The sequence below is a fragment of the Branchiostoma floridae genome, chromosome 7, assembly GCF_000003815.2.
Source record: "Branchiostoma floridae strain S238N-H82 chromosome 7, Bfl_VNyyK, whole genome shotgun sequence".
NCBI classification, from domain to species: domain Eukaryota; kingdom Metazoa; phylum Chordata; class Leptocardii; order Amphioxiformes; family Branchiostomatidae; genus Branchiostoma; species Branchiostoma floridae.
Window position 1 is genome coordinate 5677962 of NC_049985.1, and position 14595 is coordinate 5692556.

Sequence of the window (14595 nt, forward strand, 5' to 3'; positions counted from 1 at the left end):
AAGTGCAACTCTCTGAAGTTGGGGATTGCAGTATGTAATATACGTGTGGTTGTGAACAAAATCATAGTAGAGTAAGTATTAAACATAAGTAATTCTAAAGTAAAATAATGACGGCTGGTATTTCTAAAAATCATGTCGCAAGCTCGCAAATCTTTATCATTCAGGTTACATTGTGTTAAGCTACCCGGTAGATAATAGTGACCCAGTGATCAAAGGTACCAAAGGTATCTATCATATAAGTTAATAAGTAATCAGGTCATTATACAAAGACTGCTAAGGTAGGCATGACGCAATGGAAAGTCCCGACAGTGGCACAGGAAAAAGTTTTGCTGACACAGGTCGCGACAAACTAAGCTCTACAACCCAGGAAGGTTCACAGCGGTGTAGTTTCAAACATCCAGGTAAGATCTAGAAAAGTTTTTTTTTTCATGCTGACGGTTGACAGAGACTACGTACTAAGAGGGGATTAAAACTGTTGGTTCTAGGCTATTCAGACATGTTAACAGGGGCACAGACAATACCATGTTTGTCCCTCTTTTGGATTGAACTGTATACAATCATGTTACATTGCTTTTACAACCATTACAGTTCATGAAGGCCACGTTTATTCAAAAGAGAAAATTTGTTACTGTTAATAAAATGACTAATGATATCAGATAACTATTTTCCACATTGAAGAAGAATATAGTACGATATTCATTTACATTAACAATGCACAAAAATGTACTTTAACCTCTATGTTCCATCCTGCCAGGCTGGCACAAAATGTCTACAAGTGACCATAGATTTTCCTCCAAATTGGGTATTCTTTCTGTGAGTCTTCAGTGAGGTTTTCAGATTCCTGTTTTGATTTACCTGGTGAGAAAGTCTATAAATGTTACTTCTAAAAAAACATTTAACCGATTAATCACACTAATATAGGTATTTGTCCTAACATGTCTAAACTACCAAATTTTTCTCTCCTTTTGTTAAACTTAAAGGTTGCTAATTGGAATGAAAACAAGAAAATGTTTGAAATCAAGACAATCAGCCTGACAAACAAGCTACAAGACTTGGAGTTGTTCCTCAAAAGTCCACGTAACCAAGAACTCAGTTATGCATATGCACTGAGAGAAGCCATCATCGCAATGGATCTCTCTACGGAAGTAGAAGTACTGAAAAGTCTTGGAGACCTGTATCTTCAGAAAGGCAAGCTCAGTAAAGATTCAGTGGAGTTTGACAAGGCTGCTGCCCTATATGGTACTGGCCTACTGCGCTGCAAGGATCCAGACATGGGACAAACACTGGAACATCGTATCGGCTACATGGAGAAACTGTCCAGACAACTGCTGCAGGGGTACACTCCACAGTTTCAGTGGTTGTCACCAGACTACTGGGGTACTCCTGACAGTAATGTCTTAAGGGTGGCAGAAATTTGTGACAAATTGGACAGAAGCACCTATGAACAGACTTACACAGAAATGTTAGTGACTGCAATTGGTAACGGTGATACGTTCCTGGAGCTTGAGATTCTCAAATCACTTGGTGATGTCTACCTTGAAAAAGGGAAGAAAAACTCTGATATAAGCCAAGTCTGCAGGGCGGCAGCTATGTACAAGAAAGCCAGGACAAGATGCGGGGATCCTGAGACAACACAGACTCTGAACCATCGAATCTTGTACATGGAAAAGATCAAGGCAGCTGTAATACAGGTGAGTAGTTTGATTGACATATTTCTGGTCAGTTTTCCTGTCAGACCATTGTTATCATACCACAAAATAATATGAAAAAAAGGAAAAAATGTTGCATAATGTGTTTTTCTCTTTCTGCAGCATGAAAAAAGATCATGCATGGGCCACCAGTCGGGGAAAACCACAACAGCCGATGTTGCTCCAAACCAAAATGTTCGTCCAGGGACACCAAGGTGAGACAACCCTAATAAATACTCTACAAAGTTGACACACTAAAAAAAGGTAAACTTATTAATAAGTTTAAATGTTTAAATTCATACTATCGTACATGTACCAATGTGCATGCATTGCTTTCATATGACAACCAGACTTCATGAATGGTAAAATCATGCTGTTTGCAGAAAAACAACAGATACAGGAAAGGACAGAGATACAACTGGAATTACAAGTACTGAATCAGATGAAAAATACACAGACAGGTAAGTGATACACATGTCACACTAATTGACCTTTATCTGTTGTGTAACGTATATCTATTGATTTAAAAAAGGGTTAATAATAGAATTCATTCAATGACATCGGTAACGCCACCATAATGCAAACTTAAGAGACTCAATCATGTATTCAGAACATTGTCTGAAAAGCTTTAAATTGATACTGTAAATGCAGAAATGTTCGCGGGGATTTAATTTCGCGGTAGCGGGAAAAAGGACTTTTCGCGGTGGTTTTAATTTCGCGGTAGCACCATGCACTGAAGTCTCTTACTACCATGAAAAAATGTTCGCGGTGGTTTTAAATTCGCGGTAAAGTGGCCACCGTGAAAAACGCGAAAATTAATCCACCGCGAACATTTCTGCATTTACAGTAATCATGCATTGAAAGATTGCGAGGCCAAGATTCTAAACTTTCCGTCCCTTTTATATCGCAAGACTGCCTTCGTCATGGAAGGAATCCCAGAGGATTAGAACTTTGGTGGCATTTGCAGGAATATAATATAATATATAATATACATATACTATATATATCAAATCAACTGTTACAGCAACAACAGATAGATCAGTCACATCCACGCAAATGATTATTTGACAAGGAAGATTTTATTTGCTGAGCCGCGACTCGACTCAAATGGTGCTCAATCATAAAACAGACCCATTTAATGCATCTACTGAACCTGGTGTACCACCAATTCTTAATTACACAATTCAGATTTATTGCATTGATGTGCCATGATTTCAAAGTATTACGGTCATCATGTTCATCTAGTAATTAAAATCAAGCCAACCCATAATAAGACATTGGCTTTCTTTCAGTTCAAGACAGCAAAAGGACCACCTTAAGGAAGGTGAATCATCCCTTGCCAGGGCAGACCTGGATGCAGCAGAGCAGCACTTTGCAGCTGCACTCAAGTTGGTACATGTCAGAGGTAAGGAGAAACTCATTGACATGTAAATGTTGCAGCTGTTACACAAAATGCAACTTTTCAATATGGAAATGATTGAATTGAGATATAGTACAGTACACTTACTCCCTGCCCCTGGACCTAAATGTATCCACAACTAAAACATTATAAGCCTGGTACTTGCAAAGAATTTGACCTCCAAACTTGAAGCTCTGCAGAAACGCAACAGTCGAACCGCAGAGCTCTATGCGCATCAGTTCTGCGCAGCCTTCTCTTTGACAGGTCATAAGCCGCAACGCAGTTTGTCCTGGTTTGACCCCTTGCATGCGTATAAACAACTGCCTGTTGTGCAACAAAAAGACCTCAAACCTACATAATGTTTATAATTTGCCCAGCACAGCCATGTGGATATTTATTGCATTGCAAAAGTTCAGCCAACGTTGTGGCCCCCGGAACAAAGCAATGTTCGGTCTGTGTATTTGTGATTATCTTTTCTCCAGTTTGCCGGCGCACAGTCAGTTTTGTCCACAGTCGGACAGTCCAGTTCCTCACCTTCACATTGATACCAAACTTGAAGGGTAAATTTTAGGAGAAACGGTTTTGCCCCCCAAAAAACTACAGCCATGTCAAATTCCTCGGCGTCTTTTTTCGAATGAGAAACTGCACACACTGATCTTTCACTATGCTTTACAAAACTCAGACATGATGTTTTGACATCATTACGCTTGCACATGAATCCTACTTATTCTGGCTTCTGGATAATGTTAGTCTTATTTTGGTGGGTTTCCCGAAATCTATTTGCGACGGAAAGACTTGAGCCGTTAGTTATATCAACTTTTCCAAATGCTGGTTGAGCTTGGAACATTAGGCCTGACCCTCGCGGCACGAACATGGAACGTACCAGCTGGGTTCCACCGTTCGAACCCAGGTTCGGACCAGGAGTTTGAAATAGATTGACTCAAAATATGATGAATCTTAAAAACTCTTACTTTGTACTAAAACTCTGTGTCTATGTGTGTTTGATTATCATCATACCACTCATTATATTGCATGTGACAGCCGCACCCATTCAGATTCTTGTACCAAGAAATGAGGTCTGTGACACAATGCGAAATGTATAAAAATTTGGTCCGTCCGCAGGGAAGTGTTCTTGGGTAGCTACAACCAGACTGAAACTTCACCGCTGTGATTTGCGCATGTTCGCAGTTAATTTGGGGGCAAAACCGTTTCTCCTAAAATTTACCCTTCAAGTTTGGTATCAATGTGAAGGTGAGGAACTGGACTGTCCGACTGTGGACAAAACTGACTGTGCCCCGGCCAACTGGAGAAAAGATAATCACAAATACACAGACCGAAAATTGCTTTTTTTTGAGGGGGCTGATCTTTTGCAATGCAATGAATATCCACTTGGCTGTGCTGGGCAAATCATGTAGATACGAAAAAGTATAAACATTATGTATATCTAAGGTGTCTTTGTTGCAAAATAAGCTGTTGTTTACACCCATGCAGCGGGGTCAGTCCATGACCCGGCGTAAGCCGTATTTCAGAGAATAACGCGTTCTATGGTGACCTGCGGTTCGAGTGGCAACTTGCTGCTAACAGGTCCATTATTGAACTTGACCTTCCTCTTTGCAACCTCTACCATTCCACCAAATAACAGCTTCACTGTCTGGCACAACTAAAAACATTTACCTTTTTGGCAAAGGTAGTGAGATTACAAAGAAACTTCTGGTAATATAAGAATGATTTTAGGACAGGAAAATGTACTACGTACAGCCCAAGTACAGTTCATGATTACATGGGTACTAAAAGAATAGACATATCCTACATCAAGTTCTTACTCCCCAGATCCCACAGCCCAGCAGTACCAGAGAGAGGTGGAGCCCCTGTGCAAGTTGGGGGATGTCTACAGTAAGCGAGGTCAGCAGACAGGAGACGGGGGAGACTTTGTCAAAGCAGTAGCAATCTACAACGCAGCAATAGCCAGGTCAAATAATGACATCATTAACAGTAACATTATAACAAAGGCTAAAGAAGTAGAAAAGTCATTTCTAATATGCGTCTTAGACATTCACTGCAATGTGAGCCAAGATGACACCAAAAAACACAAGGAACAGCTGAAGAAGATGCGAGACCAGGTCAAGCTGGAGATGGAAACCATTGACCAGCAGCTGGATCCCTATGTACATGATGATGATGACCCACGTGTCAAAGACATTGAGGCAAAACGAGCTCAGACTGTCAGGCGGTTGTTTGAGGAAATTGCACAACTGAGAAATGATTTTATTAGCCAGCTTGTAGAAGACTGTATTGGGGTAATGGGTCCCCCTCCCTGTAAGTATGCCCTGATAGGTTTGGGTTCACAGGCCACAGGACTCGTAACTCCATACTCAGACCTAGAGTTTGCCATCTTGGTAGAGGAAGAAAGTGAAGAGTGTCTGGTGTACTTCCGCAACCTCACCCACTATCTCCATCTCAAGGTGGTCAACCTGAGAGAAACCATTCTCCCAGCTTTGGGAATAAAATCTCTCAATGACTTCTACTCTGGTGATCCACTGGATGATTGGTTCTATGATTCTGTTACACCACGTGGGTTTGCATTTGATGGCTCCATGCCAAAGGCAAGCAAAACTCCACTGGGCAGGAAAGGGACTATGAATGAACCACCCAGTGAACTCATCTGCACCCCAGAAAACATGGTTTCCATTCTACAAAAGGATGTCACATTATACCTGAAGGAAGGATACCACCTTGCCACTATCTTGAGAAATCCATGTATGATAGCAGGGGACAAGGATCTGATTGATACATACATGGCCATAACAGTGAAGACACTGCAAGACGATGGAGGTAAAATGGCTGGACAACTGGCACTGGAAATACTAGAGGAAAACAGAAAAAAATATGACAATACAGGAATACATGCAAAATATGACCATACAGGAATTACAGCAAGGCTGATTGATGTGAAGAAAGAAGTATATCGTTTTCCAGCTCTAGCAGTGGATTGCTTGGCACTGTCCTCAGGCATCATACCTACCACTGTTTGGAAGACAATACAAGAAATGGAAAACCAAGAAGTGATCAGTGCCAACAATGCACACCACCTGACAGTGCTTGCCAGTATCTCAGCAGAACTCAGACTCAGAACCTACATTGCAAATGGAGGACAAAATGAAAACTTGTCAGCTTTGGCTTCAATGGAAACAGTACTAAAGGAAGAGGAATTATCTAGACAGACCAATGATGACATGCAAACACATCCACTGAAGCCAGTTTTCCATCTAACAAATGAAAAGCAGCTTTTCAGATATTATCAAACAGCACTTCCTCTGAAGAGTGCTTTGTCCAAATTGTCTGGAAAGAGGATGATTAGTCTCAATTCATTCTCTGATTTCTATAATAATTCTCCGAAAATACGTGGAAAGATGTACACTGAGGTATGCAGATATAGACTGGCTATCAGCTACTATGAAGAGGCCCTGAAGAAACCTGAAGATACAGACTCTGACACTGAGAGCAGGATAGATATGCTATACTTTCTGGGAAAGGCATGTTTCATGGTCGGAGATAACCAAAAAGCTATCAGTTACAGTGAACAGGCGCTGCAAATATGCAGGAGTATCTATGGTCAAGATACAGCAGATAGTCAAGTTGCTGCCTTACTCAACAACCTGGCAACAGCCTGGCATTATCTGGGTAATCACAAGAAAGCCATTGATTACTTTCAACAGGCACTGCAGATGAATGTGACTATCTCTGGCCAGAATACTGCAGATCCTACCATTGCTGCCTCACTGACTAACCTGGGGTCAGCCTGGTTTGCACAGGGTAATCACATGAAAGCAATCAGCTACTATGAACAGGTACTGCAGATGTGCAGGAGCATCCATGATCAGAATACAGAACATTATGACCTTACTACAATGTGCTGTACATCACTAAATAACCTGGGGTCAGCCTGGTCAGAGCTGGGTGACTACAGGAGAGCAATCAGCTATTTTGAACAGGCACTGCAGGTGGCCAGAAGTACCTATGGTCAGAGTACAGCACATCCTGACATTGCGCACTCACTGAGCAACCTGGGGTCAGTCTGGTCCAAGCTGGGTGATCACAGGAAAGCCATCAGCTACCATGAACTGACACTGCAGATGAAGATGATTACCTATGGTCACCATACAGCACATTATGAAATTTCCAACTCACTGAATAGCCTGGGGTCAGCTTGGTTGGAGTTGGGCAATTGCAGGAGAGCAATCAGCTACTTTGAACGGGCACTGAAGATGAGGGTGACTATCTATGGCCAGAGTACAGCACATCCTGACATATTCAACTCACTGAACAACCTGGGGTCAGCCTGGTCCAGGCTGGGTGATCATAGGAGAGCAATCAGCTGCCATGAACAAGCACTGCAGATGAGCAGGAGTATCTATGGTCAGAGTACAGCACATTCTAGTATTACCACCTCACTAAACAACCTGGGGACAGCATGGCACTATTTGGGTCATCACAGGAAAGCCATTAGCTACTTTGAACAGGCACTGGAGATGCTCAGGAGTATTCATGGTCAGAATATGGCACATCCTCACATTGCTGACTTACTGAGCAACCTGGGGTCAGCCTGGGACCAACTGGGTGATGACAGGAAAGCAATAGACTACTTTGAAAAAGCATTACAGATAAATAATAGTATCTATGATCCGAGTACAGCACATCCTCATATTGCCATCTCACTGATCAAGCTTGGGTCAGCCTGGTCCAAACTGGGTGATCACAGGAAAGCCATTAGCTACTTTGAAAAGGCAATAGAGAAGAAGGGCAGTATGAACAATGTAAGTATCTACATTGCTGCCTCACTTGACAACCTAGGGTCAGCCTGGTCCAAGCTGGGTGATAACGGAAAAGCAATCAGGTACCATGAGGGGGCACTTAAGCTGAACAAGAGGCTCTGGGGTCAGAGTAAAGCACATCCTAACATTGCCACCTCACTCAACAACCTGGGATCAGTCTGGTTGAAAATGCGTGGTCACGGGAAAGCAATCAGCTACAGTGAACTGGCAATGCAGATGAACAGGAGTATCTACGGTCAGAGTACAGCACATGCTGACATTGTCACCTCACTCAACACCCTAGGGTCAGCCTGGCATTATCTGGGTGATGACAAGAAGGCCATCAGCTACTTAGAACAGGCACTGCAGATGGTCCAGAGTATCTATGGCCAAACAACAGCACATCCTGACACCATTACCGTACTGAAAAACCTAGGGTCAGTCTGGCATAATATGGGAGATCACAGGAAAGCAATCAGCTACAATAAACAGGCACTGCAGATGGAGAGGAGTATCTATGGCAGTAATACATCATCACATCCTGTCAGTGCCATCTCACCTGGGGGAAGCATGGCACAAGCTGAGTGATTAGGAAAGCATACAGTTACCATGAAAGGCACTGCAGATGTAACATATCCATGGTCAGAATAAACCACATCCTGACATTGCCAGTTTCATTTAAGGATGTTTGGGCTTCAGATTCTGGTACTCTCTCATTAAGGAAAATCTCTGCCAAGAGGAAATCTCTGCCCAGAGGCCTTGGCTACATATGACGTAATCTGCAATGTAGAACTTTTAACAGGATGCATCAAATTCTGAAACGTCTTTACCATTTCCAAAACCAAATCCAGCAGCTTGAGTAACTATTATATGGCATATCTTATTACCTAGATGTCTAACCTTCATTAATATTTATACAGGATGCATTTGTAATGATGTACATGTATGACATATTTCTCCTAATTTTAACTAGCCAGTGTTGTTGTAAACACTCATTCGAAGTAGATTATCAAGTAAAACAGAAGTTAGCCTCCAGGAGCCTTACTGAGATCAGAAATACAATCATGTTCTATGACCTTATCAGGGACGGACCAGGAAGTGGTGACAGATTAAGACAGACCATGTTCTACATGTATGAATATTATGTTCTTTGTCCTTCCTGAGAATGCATTCTAAAATTTGGTCTTTTGGGGTCAACTACTTTGTATCAAAGCTTGATGAATTCCAAAACCAGTTTGTGTTTGAGTTTGCATGTGTCTGTGTTTATATATATATTAAGCATGTTGTTTACATGTGTGCGTGCGAGATTTGAGTGTTAATGTGTACATGTACATGTATTTACATGTATGTGTGCAAATGTATAATCATGGTGTCTGTGCAAAGATGTACAAAAGGTATGTGTTTGCAACCATAACTGTGCTACCCACCCCCAAGAATGTTAAAAACAACATTTACTGACTAGTGTACATTTATGTGTGCACACAGGTGTACAATCATGGTGTCTGTATGAAGATGTACAAAAGGTTTGTGTGTGCAAGCATAACTGTGCTTTTAAATGAATTTTACCCACCCCCAAGGAGGTTAAAAACAACATCTGTCCCTACACAAAGATTCACAAGAATCCCTCACCTGTGTAAGCACAGCTGTGCTGCTGTCTTCTCCACAGGAGTCGTAGATCATCTTGGCCAGTTCCTCAGGGGGGAGGGGGTGCGTGATGGTCCTCTCCCTGGGCTGGGGGGGCAGGCCCACTGACAACTGCTTCTGTCGCACTAACAGGTCTGTGGCAGCCTACAGGATGGGAAATCAAAATCAAACCCACCAGAAACCCACTAAATCATGTATGTGCTCAGGAAATGAGGTAAAAAGGCTTTGCCCCTGAGATCTTGCCCACAAAAATGCTAAGCAAAGGCCTGACTTCACAGTGCTGTTCTCTTTTTCTACCTGAAGACATGACAATAGATTTTATTAGGACTAATAATATCATTGACATTTGCAATGTTATGATTCTGATTTGGTGATTACCTCTACTTCACAGCTCTGTTCTCTTTATTGCTTGATGACCTGACACTTTATAGACTAAAAAAAATCATGAACATATACAATGATTCTAATTTGGTGGTTAACTCTACAGAGTCTCATCCAAAGTGGAGTACAATTAACCTGAGGATGAATGTCAATTACTTTTGATATGCATGATTTTGAAAGGATTGGTGCATAAAATGTACAATAATAAAGATTCATGAAGTGCAAAAATGAAGAACTGATGGATCCAACATTATTATCTAAGACAATGCCATTCAGTGGCAAATCATTTATTCATGACTTTGTGGAATCATTCTATGGTCTCCTCCATATAAATGTACATGTCCATTTAAACAAAGCATGACAGCATGACAGACATGCATGATATCATAATCTATAGAGTCAGATGCAGCTTGGCAGCTCTATTAGAGACACAATCATTATGTTTGGGGTCCAGGTATTCTATTCAGTCATGGGAATGGATGAATAGAAGAGTGATTGAATGAATGATTGAAAGTGCGAATACTTATTCTTGACAATGCATTAAAACATGGCTCTCTAGGCACCTGCCCACATAGGCGCACTAACAGATTATCAAGGGGCTAGTCCGTTACTAAAGTTTAGAATTTTCATCATTCTGATTTAAGAGATGGTAAAATAATAACAGTGTGACCATCTTAAAAAGTACAGCAATCTAATTGTAAACAGCTTTATTTGTATTCAACAAATATCTACTTGTTCAATGATATGGGAATGCATAGACACACACACACACATGAAAGGTGGAACAAAGAAATACACACTAGAATCACAAACTACAAAATCCCTAAAAATACTGTACCCTACTATGCATATTGAAGAATATGAAACTTTCAAAGACATGTAAATTGTCCGGAAGGGAAAGAACCACACATGACAACAGACATAAAAGGATTCCGTTGGGATTGTTTAAAGATAAGACTACATGATCATGATCTGATCCCGATACACAATTGCTCTAACATTTTTGTGACCCAAAATATTGTTTTCAAAACGTTCCAATGACTGTAGAAGTAAACTGTTTCACAGAATGGGTTAATATATCATAGATCCACACTCGATCACAGACAGCAGGAAAAATAGAACAACACACAAGGTTGAAGATGTGTAGAATTCATGAAAAAAGGATGATTGAAAAAGAAAAAAAAAAGTTCACCAAAAAGCCATGACTGTGGCACTCCAATGGCGAGCCAATGATTGAGTGCCTCCTGGGTGAACATGGGGTGAACATGGGGTTTTCCAGCCTCGGCATCCCTACGGTCAGCTGTCTCTGTCTCACCAGCAAGTCTGTTATAGCCTAGGGGTGTGGGTGTGTCAGGGGGATGCAGGTAGACTTGTGAAAGGCTGTCTTTTGTTCTGGTTGTTCTAAAGCTTATATCACATTTGTAGCTAGTATAGTTAAATGGGACAGTCGTTACTGTGATATATTTTTTCATAGTGGCCCATGTAGATGCCAGTGCCACACATACTCTACACAGCAGATCAACAAAAAAAGCACACTCTAAGTAACAGTACAAACTTACATGTATAACAGACTTTTTTTTCACAACAAATTATTTGACAATCATTTAGTCAAATTTGCAGTTGAAAGATACAGTACAAACTTACACGAATAACAGACTTTTTTCACAAAAACATTTATTTGATGATTATTTTGTCAATGGAAAATCTGAGAGGTAAATCTGCAGCTGAAAGATCGGTCTCTGTTGGGTGACAGATAGATTGAATAATGGAAAATGGAAAGCATGATTCAAAATTGAAGAAGATTGGTATGATTTCAACAGTCACACTTCTGTCAAGGTAGCTTTTCTTATATAATGGCATAACACACTGATGAAGTTTAAATGTGGTGATTCAAATAACACATGTACCATGAATCTGTTTTGCTTGTCAATGAAAACTGTTACAATAATCAACTATTAAGTACTACAGTGAACATAAACATCTTCTGTGTACTGACATCCCAATGTGGTATGTAGAAGCATAACAACGAACAACCACAGGAATTGTTTCATTTATAGAATGTTCAGCCTTGCTGCTAGATTGTGTGGACATAGAATGTACATGTACATGTACAATGTCATGTGTAATTTGAAACATTGTCACAAATCTAAAATGCTTCCTTCCAATGGATAAAAGCATTCATTTTCAAATGAGGATATCAAGAAATCATGAGAAACAGAAAAAATGTTTGTAACATTGCCAAACTGACCAATATTTCTAATACGTACTATCTTGAGTGTTATTCTAGAAAGTTAAAAACTTGCCATCATCAGTAATAAAAAGGACTAAATCAGCACAAACTAACCTGTGCCAAGTCTTCCACCCTTTTCTTCAGCATGCCTGCCATGTGGCGCACGATGGACCACTGCTTGAGCTGCCCCGCCTTCTCGTACAGCTCTCCCACCAGCATCACCACAGTCACACCCTCTCTCATGTTGATCTTGGTGTCCCAGTCTGGACCCCTGGGAAAGGTAAAAAGAGGTCAAACTCAAATCAGACTGCTTTTCAATAGTAGTAGTGTAATGCAGCTGTACTAGTAGCAGTGTAATACTCGTCTGGATTCTCCGACAAGCACAATGGGTCACCCCAATGTCTTCATGACATGTTGGGTTCCATGTGAAGCGGTTTGATGCTTCAGGCTAATGCCTGCAGCTGACCAGTACACAGGGCCAGTCTATGTCCCCATCCAAAAGGTTCAATGCATTAGAGTAGAGTAGAGTAGAGTAGAGTTCTTCAGGCTCAGGTAGGAACTGCAGTTCCAGTTTAGGCCGCTCTTTCCTTTCTAAGTCACTGACATCCCAGGTAATTGCGGATCGTCCAGAGCTCTAAAGATGTAATACACGCTGTGTTTCTTCATGTGGTTGCCTAGTCTTTCCTTAAAGCAGTTTACACTTGGGGATGTCACCACCGGCTCTGGTAGATTGTTCCACCATGAGACAACTCTGATGCAGAAGAAGTGTGATCTTCTGTTACTTTTCGACGCTTGTCTCTTAATCCGGAGGCAGTGACCCCTTGTTCTTGTGCTCGTATTTAACTCAAACGGACATGAAGTGTCGTATATCCCATGTAGGAACTTGTAGGTGTTTATCAGGTCCCCCCTAAGTCTCCTATAGACCAGTGTAGGTAAGTTTAGAGCCTTCAGTCTCTCTTCATAGGGTAGACTTCTAAGGCCGGGAACTCTCTTCGTTGCTCTCTTCTGTACCCTTTCTAGATCCAGGGCCAGCTTCCATGTGTAGGGGGACCATGCAGGAGCCCCATACTCCAGCTGGGGACGAATGAGCGACTTATATAGGAGTAAGAACACCTCCTTATCTACATAGGCAAAAGTCCTCCATATGAGACCTGCGATCTGATTTGCCTTATTACAAATGTTGGATATATGTTTGCTGAAACTCAGCTCCTTGTCCACAGTGATACCCAAGTCCTTTTCCTGTTGTGTAAATTCCAGTAGGGTACGAGTCTCATTATCCAACATTGAGTATGTGTAGTCAGGGTGTCCTTTTCCCAGTCTTATTACTGTACATTTCATGGGATGAAAGCTCAACTGCCATTTTATTGCCCAGTCCTGAAGTACTTGAAGGTCCCTCTGCAATTTGTTGCATTCTTCCCTTTGTACTACTGATCTATATAACTTAGTGTCGTCTGCAAAGAGCTTCAGCTTACTCTGCACAATTTCCGGCATGTCGTTGACAAATATAGTGAAGAGCACCGGACCCAGGACGCTCCCCTGGGGAACTCCGCTTGTTACTTCGGCCCATTCTGATTTTTCCCCATTGACACAGACTCTCTGTCTCCGTCCTGACAAAAAAGATTCAATCCAATTTAAAAGGTTTCCCGTGATCCCGTAGCTTTGTATTTTGGCTAATAGTCTCTTAATTGGTACTGAATCAAAAGCCTTGCGGAAGTCGAGATAGACCGCGTCAACGGGTGTTCCTCGGTCAAGCCACTCTGTCCACTCGTCTAAGCACTCCAACATCTGAGTGGTAGTAGATCTTCCTGGCAAGAAGCCATGTTGGTGTGGTGTAAAGAGATTGTTTACCTTCATATGCTTGACAATGGCATCTCTAATCAACCCTTCCAGAATTTTTCCTACTACTGAGGTCAGGCTAACCGGGCGGTAGTTACCGGGTGATTTCTTACAACCTTTTTTGTAGATTGGCGTGACATTAGCGGTTTTCCAGGCATCGGGGAGTTTGCCTTCTTGTACAGTCTTGACATAGAGAATCTGCAGTGGAACCGCCAGGGTGTCCGCCAATTCCTTTAACACTCTAGGGTGTACGTTGTCGGGCCCCATTGCCTTGTTTGGGTTGAGGTTTTTCAATCTTTGTTGGACCTCCTCGAAACAAATGTCAATGTCAGTTATCTCTTCATTGTAGTGTCTTTCAGTTGGTATTGGGATGTGTTGTAGGTCTTCCTTAGTAAAGGTGCTTACAAAAAACTTGTTGAGTAACTCAGCTTTTTCTGTATCAGATTGTGCCACTGAGGATCCATCTTCCAAGTCTGGAATGCCTTGGCGCACTTTGGATTTTGAGTTTACATATTTCCAGAAGATTTTGGCATTGCCTTTGATGTTTCTCGCTTTCTCCTTTTCATATGTTTTGACCCGCTTTTCTTGTGGCCCATCTGACCTGGT

At 41.6% G+C, this 14595-nt stretch overlaps 2 protein-coding genes across 2 annotated transcripts in view; one reads left to right on the forward strand and one right to left on the reverse strand.

Annotated features, from left to right (window-relative positions):
* Positions 1-14595, reverse strand: part of LOC118419364 (phosphorylase b kinase regulatory subunit alpha, liver isoform-like) — a 56098-nt gene that overhangs the window by 11033 nt on the left and 30470 nt on the right. The window contains exons 23-25 of the mRNA XM_035825726.1: positions 12758-14590; positions 12268-12430; positions 9528-9686 (exon numbers count right to left, since the gene is read on the reverse strand). Coding sequence (XP_035681619.1) covers positions 9528-9686; positions 12268-12430; positions 12758-14590 — 2155 coding nt within the window. The remainder of the gene's footprint in view (positions 1-9527; positions 9687-12267; positions 12431-12757; positions 14591-14595) is intronic.
* On the forward strand, positions 1555-9521 carry LOC118418939 (tetratricopeptide repeat protein 28-like). Its single transcript, XM_035825081.1, has 5 exons — positions 1555-1691; positions 1812-1903; positions 2072-2149; positions 2981-3093; positions 4918-9521. Exons 1-5 carry the CDS (start codon positions 1590-1592, stop codon positions 8484-8486), a joined length of 3954 nt encoding a protein of 1317 aa, XP_035680974.1. The 5' UTR covers positions 1555-1589; the 3' UTR covers positions 8487-9521.

Bases quoted from the DNA above. Each gene is read 5' to 3' on its own strand.
- LOC118418939 (XM_035825081.1), top strand. From the start codon at position 1,590: ATGTACAAGAAAGCCAGGACAAGATGCGGGGATCCTGAGACAACACAG. The intron at 2,150-2,980 runs GTAAGTGATACA...GCTTTCTTTCAG, and splicing joins GATGAAAAATACACAGACAG to TTCAAGACAGCAAAAGGACC. The intron at 3,094-4,917 runs GTAAGGAGAAAC...CTTACTCCCCAG, and splicing joins CAAGTTGGTACATGTCAGAG to ATCCCACAGCCCAGCAGTAC.